This window comes from Brachyhypopomus gauderio, unplaced genomic scaffold (genome assembly GCF_052324685.1).
Source record: "Brachyhypopomus gauderio isolate BG-103 unplaced genomic scaffold, BGAUD_0.2 sc52, whole genome shotgun sequence".
NCBI lineage: Eukaryota > Metazoa > Chordata > Actinopteri > Gymnotiformes > Hypopomidae > Brachyhypopomus > Brachyhypopomus gauderio.
In genome coordinates, this window is record NW_027506877.1 from 311,432 (window position 1) to 325,000 (window position 13,569).

The window sequence follows — 13,569 nt, forward strand, 5'->3', positions numbered from 1 at the left end:
GGAGACCAAGGAAAGTCTCTAGAAGCTCACTTCAGCACACTTCGTGCGATGGGGAGCAAACTTCGTTATTACAGGGTTTTCGACGAGCGACCATCTCATGACGACATCCCCATTCTTCATACGCCCCGACAACATGCTTCATTAGATCCGTCCTGCCATGTCCTGCGTTGGGGGACTTACAGGGATCCCGTGGGACGTACAAGTTCTCGCACTGCCACGCCTGAGTACGGTAGGGAGTTCTGGAGCCGGTATCTGTTCCCGTCGTCCCGGACGGACCCCTGCGAGGGTCTCCTCCGAGGTTGCCCAGTGAGACTGCCTTCCTGTGATCACTGGGCTGGATGGTGCTGGTTGCAGCCAATGGCACCAGCTAAAGCTGGTTTTGTTTAAACAATCCTGTTTTCTATGCCTGCAATGAGATGCTCGATTCAGGACCAAGATGTGTGGTGTGATGTCATTCTGGATACGTTGCTTCTGGGTTGGTTTGTTTTTGCATGTGTTTGGTTCTCTATCTGCCGTGCTTGGGGAATCAATGTGTTGGAATTCCATGTATTGTTTGCAAAGATCTGTGGAATATGGTGCTTTTTTTTTTGAGTAAGGAAACCTGTGGATGTAATGGCCTCTTCTGTGTCCTGGGATTTTTTCTTGGGTTTTGTTTTGTTTACTGGTTTATCGGTGGTTGGCTGTGCTAGTCTCATAGAGTAAACATTTCTTTGTGCGTTTTGCTAAAGTCTTTGGGGGGTGGGGGGTGGGGGGGGGGGGTTTGTTTTGGTTGTTGTCTGTATCTGTAATGCGAGCTGTTCCCATAAATCATGAATGAATGCCTTGTGCTTGCGCTCACAAATTTCTTAATAAAGAACATTTTTAACATTTGGGTTTTTTGTTTTGTTTTACATAATTAAAAAAAATCTTTATAGTGTTAAGTTTGTGCTTTTTTTTGTTTTACGTATAAGCATTATAGCAGTCAGTCCAGAAAAAACTAAAGCATGTCAATCACTCTCTTCTAATAGCAATGGTGATTGTGCACTGATCTAGAATCAGTTTTGCACATCTGAGAACATAAAAATTGCAAAACCTTTGAGTTGCCTTGAAAATTAAAGCATCTTTTTGCCTTTTTTAATTTAACCACTTTAATAATGACTGCACATTTTAACACTAACTCTATTGGTGTAAGAAGGCCTGTCTCCTCTCCTGCATTAGATATCAAGAATGTCAAACTCTTCAGATAAAACCCAACAGCTGTGCGTGTGTGTGTGTGTGTGTGTGTGTGTGTGTGTGTGGCTGGGTGGGTGGGTGGGGGATCTATTAATAGCCTCATTCAGCCCCTTCTCTCTCTCTCTCCCTCTTTAGCCCCCAGCCCCTATCTTTACCTCTACAAATTCTGTGACTCTCTCTGGATCTCTCCTTCCTTGCGACGGAAAGTTCTAGAGACTTGGGACGGTGGCGTAAGACGTCTTTTAAGTTCCCGTGTCCGGTGGGACGAGGACGAGAGTGACTGTGTCTGAAGAGAAGTGCGGACTGATCCCAGCATGGCTTTACTGTGCTATAACAGAGGCTGTGGCGACAGGTTCGATGAAGACACAAACTCAGACGGTAAAACTTTTCAGGCATATTTCCTAGACTTTCTTTTGTTTTCCATATTGTACATGAATGTATTTCCTTACTTGCGATCTGTTGTGGAGCTTCCCTGCAGTCATGAGCCATGTTAATGAAGCTTGTAACCTATGCTAATGGTTCACAAGGATTTCTACTTTTTCTGATTACCTTGGAGAGATCCTGAAAGTGAAGTTAAGCCACACTGATGAGACTCCCTCACATAGATCAGACCACCACAGGCTTTAGAAACCGCTATGTCCTTTATGTCGGATTAACCACCAGTGTTGGATGTAAAACTTGCTTTCTTCAGTTGTTTGCAGAAATACATCAACTATAAACACACTGGGCTTCATCAGCATGAGCCAAAACTACAGCTGTGTTTCTTGTGCTTATTTTATGGGCCTTTTTGGGGTACAAATCACTAGGTGCTTAACTGCAATTGTGCTGCATATTTGTAGAGGGAGAACTTGGACTGGCTTCCTTCTTCCTCCCAGCTGTTCCAAACTGCCATAAATGTCTCCTGTTCTCGTCTCCAATTGGCTGCCTGTGGACAGCTGGGAAGAACCACACCATGTGTGATGGAGGGAGACCAAGAGATGATCTTCATCGTGTGTCTGAACGTCTCTCTCTCTCCTCCTCCTCCCCTCCTTTATCCTTCCCTCACAGACGCGTGCCAGTACCACCCGGGTGTGCCCATCTTCCACGATGCTCTGAAGGTGAGCTCTCAACGGCAGACACACTCGGTCTGGTCTGGACAAACAACAGCTCAGCCATCCTTCTCTGTCCGATAGCTCATCCATTCTGCCTCTGTTCTTGTTTGACAACAAGAACAAGCTGGTCAGACGTGATAGTGGGTCGTTTGGACTGTAGTTGCTTCATGGTTGCTCTTGTCTCCTCAGGGCTGGTCCTGCTGCAGGAAGAGAACTACTGACTTTTCAGAGTTTCTGTCGATTAAGGTAGAAGATTCAACCAACTTAAAAATCCAGTGCTATTATTTCACGCAGATTCAAGTAATTATACTTTAGTGGGGGTGTCTGTCGGTTTTTCTTTTGATTGACACTTTATGTGGCCTATTGCGTGTCTCTCAGGGATGTGCCCGCGGGCGCCATAGCAACGTAAAGCCTGAGGAGCTGCTGAAGCCGGAGGTGAAGAGTGATAAGGGCGACGTTAAGCTCCAGAGCAGTGAGGAGATAATCTACCAGGGTCCTAAATCCGCTGAGGCCCTGAAGAAGCAGAGACCCAGGTGCGCACACACACACACACACACACACACACACACACACACACTGTTGGCAGGCATTTGTCTCTCCCTCATCACTGTTCAGCTTCTAGACAGCTCTCTCTCACAGCCTCCGTCTCCTCCGAGACGTTCCCGGACTCGTGAAATGCCACAAAAGCTCACCTGGCATCCAGTGACCTTTCTCGGGTCCTCTGCTGGATTGTTGGACTTTCTGTCACGAGTTAAAGAACATCTGCTGTGCTTCTGAGGTTTGTCTGAACCGTGTGTGTCTGCTGCAGCTCCGATGAGCCCAAGGTCAGTCTGAAGGTGAAGGTGTCTCCTTCGCTAATGCAGGTGCTGGAGAAAATGGAAGTCAGTGAAAGACAAAAGCAGGAAATGATGGGTGAGTGAACTACTCTCTCCACCGCCCAGGGTGTTATCACTGCAGTCTGAGGCAGAGAAACAGATCCTTGCTTTGTCCATCCACATTTTCCCTGTCTGTGACCAGTCCCCCTGTCATGTGACCAGTCCCTTTTCTTGTCTCTGTAGAGAGCCAAGTCGTCTTTGTTGGGACAAAGTGCAAAAATCCAGGCTGCAAAATAGTAAGTAGTCGACATATGTGTGTATCCAGAAAAAAAAAATGCAATTTCTATGACCAGTTTTCAGTTTGCAGCGTTATTAATTCTGCATTAATTAATTACTGGCTGGATATTTATGTACAATTTCAGATATAATTCAGACACATTAGTCCAGCCAGAGTTGCTGCTGTCTTTGGTGTTGTACCTGAAGACACCTCTCCTCCTAGATTTAAATGAGACTTTGAGACTTAATGAGATTTGCCTGTGTAACTAGTGTGTGTGTGTGTTAGTAGTATGAGGTAGTAAATATCAGAGGATTATTACCAAGAGCAGCAGGGATCACAAAATGAAGGTGCAGGTGTCACAGGTGTCATATCTAACAGAGCATCGTGTGCATCTGTGTGTATTAAAATACAGTACAGTAAACATGGATCAGTATAGTACGTGTCACTCAGCACAGTTGGGAGCGCAGGAGATCAGGAGAGTGTCTGCAGAAAGCAGACTTCTTTAAATAGTATTCTTGCAGTGGAAGGAAAGATTTCACGTGTCTTTGACACAGAGCAGCTGGATCCGTCTGCCACTGAACGTGCTTCCCTGTTTCCCCACCATTATATGCAGGGCGTGTCGCGCGCAGGGTGAAGCTTAGGAGATGATCCTCTGGTGTCCTACAGCACAGCCTGCCTTCGTGAACACTCCTCCTGTTCTCCTTCAGCATAGCACCCAAAGTTTTGTTTGGTTAATTTCTCATTAGTACAGTCTACAGATTCCATCAGTATTTGTCCCATACATGTCAGTATCCCGCCGGTATGCATTGAAAAAAAAAATTAATGAATAAACAATAGGATGAAAACAAAGAAGAGTGAGTCTTCGGACTTGCGGCTGACCTGAGGCCCAGGTCAGCCTTCAGTGAAATGCCGAGAAAGCATGAACTATGGAAGGCATGGAAATGTGAAAAACTGAGCATTTGTGCCCTCTAGTGGTGAAAACTGGCAAAGCAGTCTTTCTTTTCCTCTCCTACATACGGATATAGACAAGCTATAAACGGATAATTAATTTAATCAGTAAATAGTCAGTTTATTGATTAAATCAGTCTATGTAGATGCGATTGCTCTTTGGTCTTCAAGATAAGGATCATTCACTAATTAAATATATTGGGTTTGACGAAGAGAGCACCGCTCGTGTCCCTGTCACTCTGCGTGTTTGGTGCCCTGAAGAACAGGTGCCAACAACGTGCTGTTTGACAAGTGTGGCGCGCGCTTGAGCCGCGTCAACGTCCCGAGGATTACCGCGCACGAGGCTCGTTAACAGCCGAGGTGGCACGCGCTCGTTCCCCGTGTAGCCCCCGCTGTTAACAGGCCTCTGTAAGTGGAGGATATTGGTTAATAGTTGGAAGGTAATTCACTGTGCTCTTAAAAGCCCCGCGTGAAGGCTGTCGGCTGATTGCTAATGAACATGTCCATTAGGTTCACGTTCCACCTTACTTAATCTTAATAGTGTGTGTGTGTGTGTGTGTGTGTGTGTGTGTGTGTGTGTGTGTGTGTGTAGTGACTCAAACCCTTCCAATACGTCCTCTGAGATTGTAATTTTAGAAAGCAGAAAGCATTAAAAGGGCTTATTGTCTTTCCTATCTGCGAAGACTTAGCAAAACTGCTGAGTTGGGGTGGGCCCACACTTAGACACAGCAATATGTTTTGGTTGCGTAGAAACGCTGAGTAACTGTATTATGTACTCTGAGGTGTAGAGGAAGGCATGTAATGGATTGGTAAAATTTGCTGTTTGTACAGTGAATGCACAGAGGGCAATTATCAGAAGGTGATTTATAAAATGTCTCATTTGCTCCGCGTGTGTGTGTTTAGGTTTATCAGGGCCCAGAGACGGATGCTGAAATTTGCACATACCACCCAGGAGGGCCAGTCTTCCATGAGGGGTGAGATACCTTTCATTTATGAAGTTGTGAAACTTATGCATTAAGAATAGATTTTCACACCAGATCATATACTGTATGTCAGCTTATGAAATGTAAACAAACCTCAACTTTGTGAAACAACTTGTAATTAAGATTTGTATAGTGCTTCCTGATATTAAGCCTGCTTTTGTGGCCCCTTGGGTGGATTATAATAATATAATGTATTAATATGATAAGCTATTCGAAATCAATAGTCAAAACTGCTGACTCCTCAGAGTTCAGGTATCACTCTTTATACATGTGAATTTGTTTAATCATATCAGTATGATGAGACCTGCGGAACCCAGTGGTTCCTGTGCATAAATAAATGAGACCAGAGTGTGTATCACATTCATACCCACTAAAGACCTGCCCACTAATGATCTGCTCTGACCTACTAACGACCCCCCCACTAACGATCTGCTCTGACCCACTAACCACCCTCACACTAACGACCCTCCCACTAACGAGGCGCTCTGACCCACTAACGAGCCGCTCTGACCCACTAACGAGCCGCTCTGACCCACTAACCACCCGTTCTGACCCACTAACCACCCGCTCTGACCCACTAACCACCCGTTCTGACCCACTAACCACCCGTTCTGACCCACTAACCACCCGCACTGTCCCACTAACCACCCGCACTGTCCCACTAACCACCCGCTCTGTCCCACTAACCACCCGCTCTGTCCCACTAACCACCCGCTCTGTCCCACTAACCACCCGCTCTGACCCACTAACCACCCGCTCTGACCCACCCGCAGATACAAGTACTGGAGCTGTTGCTGCATTAAGACAGATGACTTTAACGCTTTCCTCGACCAGAAGGGCTGCAGCACTGGCAAGCACCGCTGGATCCAGACCCAGGTTTGACCCGCTTGCCCAGAAACTACTGCTGACAGAGATACTGAAATTGTAATACACATTGTAAACACAGCACGTCACTGTGTTTGCTGTACATTCAGACACACCGTGATGCATAGCAGACCTTTATGTGCTGTACATGGTTCATATGGAATTCAAGCCCTCACTGCAGAAGAAAAAAGCCCTTTTCTTCCACATGGTTCTTGCTTTTCTTATACTGTTAAGCTCTTGGCTAGAAATATAGAAATGGAGTCCAAGGTTGGTCTTTAGACCAGTTCTCAGAAGCCCTCTTCATGCCTCTTAAGTGAATACTTCATTCAAGAATGTGTAATGGCCACTGAGGAACAGACCCCACTGTAGACCAACCTCTGGGCCGAGGGTCTTCTAGCATGGTGCATGACTCATTTGTTCTACTTGTTGCTATTGGCCGACAGGATAAGAAAAAGGTGGTGTGTCGGTATGACTGGCACCAGACAAGAACCCATGTGGTGGTCACCGTCTACGCCAAAAGCGCCAACCACAAGCATTCCTACGTGGAGGCCAACAGCACAGTGGTGAGTCTGTGACCTTTGCCCTGGTCCCTAGGGGTGCTGAAGACTGCAGTACGACCGAACGTCCCTCTGGCACAGCGCCCCTCTGGCGGCCGCCAGTGATGGCATAGTTACCTTGAAAAAGTAATCCGATTTAGTTATGTTAGTGATTACTTGATTTTAAAAGTAACTACGTTAGATTACAAGTTACTTTAGTAGTTACATTCAGCAGCAAAATTTATTTTTCCAATACTCACTTTATTGGAAGTGCATTTTTAACAGTAACAATGTATTGAAGCAGGTTCGGTAACCGAGGCAGAAACTGCTTAATCCAAAAATCCAGAGGAGGGAAACTACTGATAACGCAACCCTAGCGCGCGCAGGCCCCGCCCCCAGTGTCACTTAAAGGGCTAAGACACCTTGAGTGGCCAAGTGTCTGTCCGTTAAGGAATTCACCGTGAGGAGTAGTAATCGCTACAGTATCTCCTGACATTACGTTTGTGTAGCTGCGCGGTATTATTTGTAAATTTATTTGTAAATGTAATACAAGCGACTGTTCAGGTAGACAGCTACTTGTTGTGAAACTAAATACCATTACAATTTAAAGCATTTTAAAGTAGGCTACGTTAGTCAAAATTCCAGCACTTTTCAAACGTGGAACACAAAGCAACATAAAAATTCATCAGGTAAATGTTCCTTCCCCTGTTTTTGAGGAGTATTTCTTTATACTACCACATATCGTTTCAGGAGGACACTGCAAAAAATGACGTGTAAAACGTGCTCGCGCTCTCACAGGGTCGCGCGCAGCGTGCGGAGTCGAGCGCTACGGTCAGACGCAAAAGTAGAACTGAGCCAAGAAGAAAGCAAAAATATATATATTTACTAGGGAAAATAAAAATAGTAACGCACAGTTACTTGGATAACTAACTTTAATCTGATTACTGGACTGGAAATAGTAGCGCGTTATATTACTCGTTACCGAAAAAAGTGGTAAAATTATAGAGTAACGCGTTACTGACATCACTGCCGGCCGCTAACGGACAAAGTCGTGTGCTTGTTTCTGGAGCGATGTGGAAATCAGCTGTGACGTGTTTCTTTCAAAGATTTCAATGACGATGAAAATGATTAATGTTCTGGGGATGCTGTGGGTTGATGTGCTGGGTGTTCAGGTTATTCGCATGGACGTCTGTGCACGTCGTGGCTGTAATGTGTCGTGTGTAGAGAGTGAATTTGTTGTCCTCTTCCTCCTATACTGTCCCAGCTGACATGTCACATTCAGTTTGAGAAGGACAAGGTGTTTCACAAGGAAATCCATCTTTGGGGGGTAAGATCTCTCTCGCTGTAGTTTGTGTTCTATACACACCATAGCACCAGATACTAAAAACAACACACTACCACGTGAACCATGCAAAAGCACACGCCTCCTGCAGCTCATTGGCTGCCCCGCTGTGGCAGGGGTGGAGCTGTCAGTCAGTTGGTCAGCCTCATGTCCATCTCTTGCAGGTCATCGACACCAACTGCAGCTTCGTGAACATGGCGCCCTCCAAAGTGGAGGTGACCATGAAGAAGTCCGACACCACGTCCTGGGCCAAACTGGAGGACCCCGAGCACAAGCCCGAGGCAGAGGTCAGCAATGAGCCCGACACCACGGAGGAGGCCAACGGCCCCCAGCCCTGGGACATCTCGGACGACGACATCAGCGAGTCGGACTGGGACGACACGGATGACGAGAATAAGGAGAGCGATTCGAAACCAGAGCAGAAGGAGGCAGAGGGGGAGGAGGACGGCCCACCAGAGCTGGAGGAGGCCAAGCCTGTGCCTCTAGAGAAATAATGGCCATGCCCCCTCTCAGGACACAGGAACGCCCCCTCTCAGGACACATGACGGGAAGCATTTCTGTACACTCAAGTCTGACGTGATACTGAAAATGTACTCACTTTCATATATCGTTTTACAGAAGAATGCTGTTGAGGAAACGAAGCACATTATCGTTCTGCGTTCAAAGAGTACAGATGATGCGGTGTTAAATTATTGTGAACCATAATGCAATGATTCTGAATATTACCAAATGAGGATCTGTGAACATATGGGTACAAAATATGCAATATGGGTACAAAATTAAATAAAGAAACAGTTTCAACAAATGCCACCGATCATGCATGATTTGGGATAAGTATAGCGAAGAAGAATCACACACAAAGCAGAGGGCATTGGTCACACTTTATTTTTGCTTAAAATTAACATCAACAATCCTGAAATCGAGGTGTTCGCAGCCAGAGGACGGACCTGGAGTCGTGGAAGCCAGACTGCAACCCACATGGCAAGAAACAATACGTTTAAATTATTTAAAAAGATAAATAAACCGTAAGAGTCAACATTAAACAGTAAGCAATATTCTCGCCAATATTGTAAAATGTATAATAAAAAAAGTATTATTTTGGTGCCCTCTTTAAAAAAATGAAATGAGACTTTTTTTTTTTTTTTTGGAGGGTCACAAAACACCAGTCTTTTCCTTGTATGTTACTAACACTACCATGATCAACAGACTGACAGCGTGAGTGGCAAGATCTCAGTACCGGTGACATCCCTGCACGATGTCTGCAGTTAGGTTATCCAGCCACTAGGAGTGCTGCGCTTAAGTGTCTGTCCCACGTTTGCACCCAAGCCTTGGGCGTGTGGTTTTTTTTCCCCCATTCAAGAAATACTGTTACACTTTGGTTCACAAATATCAATGAAAGAATAAATATATTTATTCTTCCCTTATATTGAAAACGCATTGTACCATAATATTGTACCATTTAAACTGCACCCAAAGAGAAGCTTGCAGTCACTGGGTAAAGACCACACACACGAGAACATTAGGCAACACTAACGTATGGTTAAAGTCTTCATTTACCACAGTAATGGGATCCCATTCCACATATAGATTAGGCAATATGGAACTGTAAAAATCTGTTGCATGATCATGAGTTTCAACCCTAAAGAGGTACATCGTTCTTCAACTCTGATAATATATTAGTTTGTTTTATTATATGTCTTATTAGATATGCCATAAATAGATACATTGTTCATAATATAACTAAAAACAACTTGGAAGGAAATTTACACGACTTTCAAGTTTGCGTTTTAAAAGTTTCCATTTTAAAGTGCAACGCAATAAGATAAATTACCTTTTGATATGTACGACACTATCGATCCCCCCCCCCCCCCAAGACTTCTCGAAAAAATAAAAAGAGAAGAAAAAAAAACAAACAAACAAAAAAACAAAACAAACACAAAATCAGCTCACTGTAACCACGGCAGTTTGTTGAGGAACTTGGCACAATTTTACACCACGGAAGCATCTAGAACTGCTCACCCAGAATGAGTGGCACAACAGCACAACTTGGCTGACAATTACAGACAAAAGTTCAAAAAACATTTTTTTTCTACTCAAGGTCCGTGGGCTTGAAGAGCATGCAAACAAGCCCTGGGCGTCTTTGAGGAGAGGTGAGGAATGAGTGTTAGCTACTCGCTTTTCTGCTGATTAGTACAGGTAAGACAAAGCCACAATACATTCATGTTTTTGTACACCTCTCCCCTAGAATCTCCATCAGAAATGTACAGAATGTCATTTTTGTTCGTGTAATGTTGTTCAGTTGTCGGCAATAGGAGAGACGTTATGCTTCTTTTCTTTCTCAAGAGAATTAAATTCAGTTTGTGTCTCATGGCTTTGTATGTCAATAGAGATAAAGGAAAAAAAATATATATATATAAATAAAAGAAAGAAAATTTTCATGCATGGGAGAAGATTTCACATGAGCTCACACTAATAGGAACAAATAAGGAAAGCAAAGGGGGGGAGGAGAGAAGGATTCTGGGAGATGGAGTCTACTGCCATTGTCTGTTGCTCAGTATCACCAGGAGCACCCCAGGCAGGCATCTAGTGGAGGACATGACCAGAACATCAATGCGACGTGATGCCATGCCTCTCTCAGCGGCTCTCACAACCGCGAGCGAGCGCACGTGTGCGTGGAGCTCCAAAAATCCCGTGCTTTGTGAGAAGCAGCTTCGTGTGGCGAGGTGGCCCAACGTGGACACTACAGCAGACCCTCCAGCTCCTCAATTGCCTGCAGGATCCGCTTCACATGTCCCACCTTTGATATCCCAAGATCCTGAGACAGAAAGCAGCAGAAGAACAAACAAGGATTTGCATAAGAATCTAAAATAAAATTTAAAAATGCCTTCCATTAAAGGGGTCTCTAGCAAATTCTCGCTAAACTCGTTTTAAACTTTCAGCTCATTTTAATCTTCAATAGATCATAGGTCAACATAATGTTATGACTGTATTAACTGAAAACGTTTAATGCTGTGGATAGTGGTATCACCTTTGCTGTGGGTAAACCAGTATGAAGAGATTAAACACTACTAAATTAAACACTACTAAAGTCATAGAAGGAATGATGAAAATGAAAATTACTGGTGATAAAACTGAAAAACTTGTCTACTTAATGGCCTTAATGGTGGTGGTAGTGTGTGTGTTCTGAAGCCCTGTCTGGGTTTCACCCACCGTGCCCTGTGTTCCCACTGAGCATGCGTGACTTGGTTTACTCTGAATTGTTTAAAAATGTGGAAATTTGCAGAAAAAACTTATGGGGGAAAAATAATGTTGGAAGATTCCTTTATTATCCACACGTTCAGGTGTGAAGTGTGAGGTTTCCTCTATGTGAATGCATGCTGAGGTAGGGGCAGCTGAGGTAGGGGTAGGTGAGGTAGGGGTAGCTGAGGTAAGGTCTGTGGTCTCCTGCTGTACCTTCAGGTCCTGCCTCTGAAGCTGAGGTAGCTGCCATCCCTGGATGTCCCGCGTCACAAACCTCTCCCTGTACTCCCCTAACCCCAACGAGTCCAGCCACGCTCCCACCTCCTCCGCACCCCATCTCTCCGCTTAGCCCCCAGAAAGACACACACACACACACAGATGCACAACAGAAAGATAAAAACAGACCCAATAGCACAGAAGCCTGCATGAACACTCACTGGCATTTCCTAGAGTAAAAGCGAAAATTTGGGGTGCTGATTAGTTTTCAGTAGGGTTCTGGTTCAGAGATGAAAGCTTACGTAATCTGTTGGACCAAAGTTGAAAAATGTACAACCTTCACTCCATTAACTGCCAGTGTGATTCACAGAAGCACTACCAAATGTGACAGACAACATCATGATGCCACAGAAACACAAGCATTGTAGAATAAGAGTTCAAGAGTAAGACCACAGATCTAGGATCAGTTTTTACCCCTCTAATCATAATGAATACAATTATATGAATAGTGCGCAACTGATCCTATATCAGTACTCATACTCAGATACTACATACAGGAAGAGCACATATACAACAATGAACAAGGTAGACTGTTGAAAAATGCAACATGTACCACAAGATGACGGTGAAATGCAAGTCAAGCTTTTCTCAGAGCCATGCTCACCAACTCCATCATGACAAAGCTCACAGGCTGGAACAGAGAGCCAGTGCTACAGAGAGCAGGAGAGAGAAATCCAGTGCAGGACCTGAAGTCTGTAGTCTGGGGTCTGCGGTCTGGGGTCAGGGATCTGGGTCTGGGGACAGGGATCTGATTCTGAGGTCTGGGGACAGGGATCTGGGTCTGCTGGCTGGGGATAGGGATCTGGGGTCAAGGGTCTGCGGTCTGGGGACAGGGATTTGGGTCTGCTGGCTGGGGACAGGGGTCTGTGGTCTGGGGACAGGGAACTCGGTCTGCGGTCTGGGGACAGGGATCTGGGTCAATGTTCTGAGGCCAGTGGTCTGGGGTCAGGAATCTGGGTCTGTGGTCAGGGATCTGAGTCTGTGGTCTGGGGCCAGGGATCTGGGGTCTATGGTCAGGGATCTGAGGTCAAGGATTTAGGGTCAGGGATCTGGGTCTGTGATCTGGGGTCAGGGATCTGGGTCTGCGGTCAAGGATCTGGGTCTGCGGTCTGGGGTCAGGGATCTGGGTCTGTGGTCTGGGGTCAGGGATCTGGGTCAATGTTCTGAGGCCAGGGGTCTGTGCTCTGGGGTCAGGAATCTGGGTCTGTGTTCAGGGATTTGCGGTCAGGGGTCTGTGGTCAAGGGTCTGTGGTCAGGGATCTGGGTCAATGTTCTGAGGCCAGGGGTCTGTGCTCTGGGGTCAGGAATCTGGGTCTGTGGTCAGGGATTTGCGGTCAGGGGTCTGTGGTCAAGGATCTGGGTCTGTGATCTGGGGTCAGGGATCTGGGTCTGTGGTCTGTGGTCAGAGATCTGGGGTCAGGGATTTGTGGTCAGAGATCTGGGTCTGTGGTCTGAGGTCAGGGATCTGGATTCAGGGGTCTAGGGTCTGGGATCTGGGGTCAGGGATCTGGGTCTGTGGTCTGGGGTCAGGGATCTGGGTCTGTTGTCTGGGGTCAGGGATCTGGATTTGGGGTCAGGGATCTGGATCTGTGGTCAGGGGTCTGTAGGTTGGGGCCAGGGATCTGGGGTCAGGGATCTGGGTCTGTGGTCTGGGGACAGGGATCTGTGGTCTGGGATCTGGGTCTTGGGACAGGGATCTGAGTCTGGGGTCAGGAATCTGGGTCTGCGGTCTGGGGACAGGGGTCTGCGGTCTGTGGTCAGGGATCTGGGGTCTGGGGTCAGGGATCTGGGGTCTGGGGTCAGGGATCTGGGGTCAGGGATTTGGGGTCTATGGTCTGAGGTCAGGGATCTGGGGTCTGTGGTCAGGGATCTGTGGTCTGAGGTCAGGGATCTGGGTCTGTGGTCTGGGGTGAGGGATCTGGATTCAGGGGTCTGTGGTCTGGGATCTGGGGTCAGGGATCTGGGTCTGTGGTCTGGGGTCAAGG

At 46.1% G+C, this 13,569-nt stretch overlaps 2 protein-coding genes across 6 annotated transcripts in view; one reads left to right on the forward strand and one right to left on the reverse strand.

The window, feature by feature from the left end:
- The first annotated feature begins 1,301 nt into the window (after positions 1-1,301).
- Positions 1,302-8,873, forward strand: LOC143488645 (cysteine and histidine-rich domain-containing protein 1). The gene is made up of 11 exons (XM_076987500.1): positions 1,302-1,590; positions 2,260-2,309; positions 2,493-2,549; positions 2,682-2,836; positions 3,112-3,215; positions 3,362-3,414; positions 5,247-5,317; positions 6,100-6,202; positions 6,634-6,753; positions 7,991-8,053; positions 8,233-8,873. The coding sequence occupies exons 1-11, from the start codon at positions 1,527-1,529 to the stop codon at positions 8,560-8,562; spliced, it is 1,170 nt and encodes a 389-aa protein (XP_076843615.1). The 5' UTR covers positions 1,302-1,526; the 3' UTR covers positions 8,563-8,873.
- Positions 8,874-8,932: 59 nt separating this feature from the next.
- The window catches only part of LOC143488643 (diacylglycerol kinase delta), a 61,636-nt gene continuing 56,999 nt past the window's right edge, over positions 8,933-13,569 (reverse strand). For 3 of the 5 annotated variants that reach the window (XM_076987486.1, XM_076987485.1, XM_076987484.1), the window contains 2 exons: positions 11,522-11,652; positions 8,933-10,883 (listed from right to left, as the gene is read on the reverse strand). In XM_076987486.1, coding sequence (XP_076843601.1) covers positions 10,809-10,883; positions 11,522-11,652 — 206 coding nt within the window. In that variant the 3' untranslated portion in view covers positions 8,933-10,808. The remainder of the gene's footprint in view (positions 10,884-11,521; positions 11,653-13,569) is intronic. The other 2 variants (XM_076987488.1, XM_076987487.1) reach the window with 1 other exon arrangement.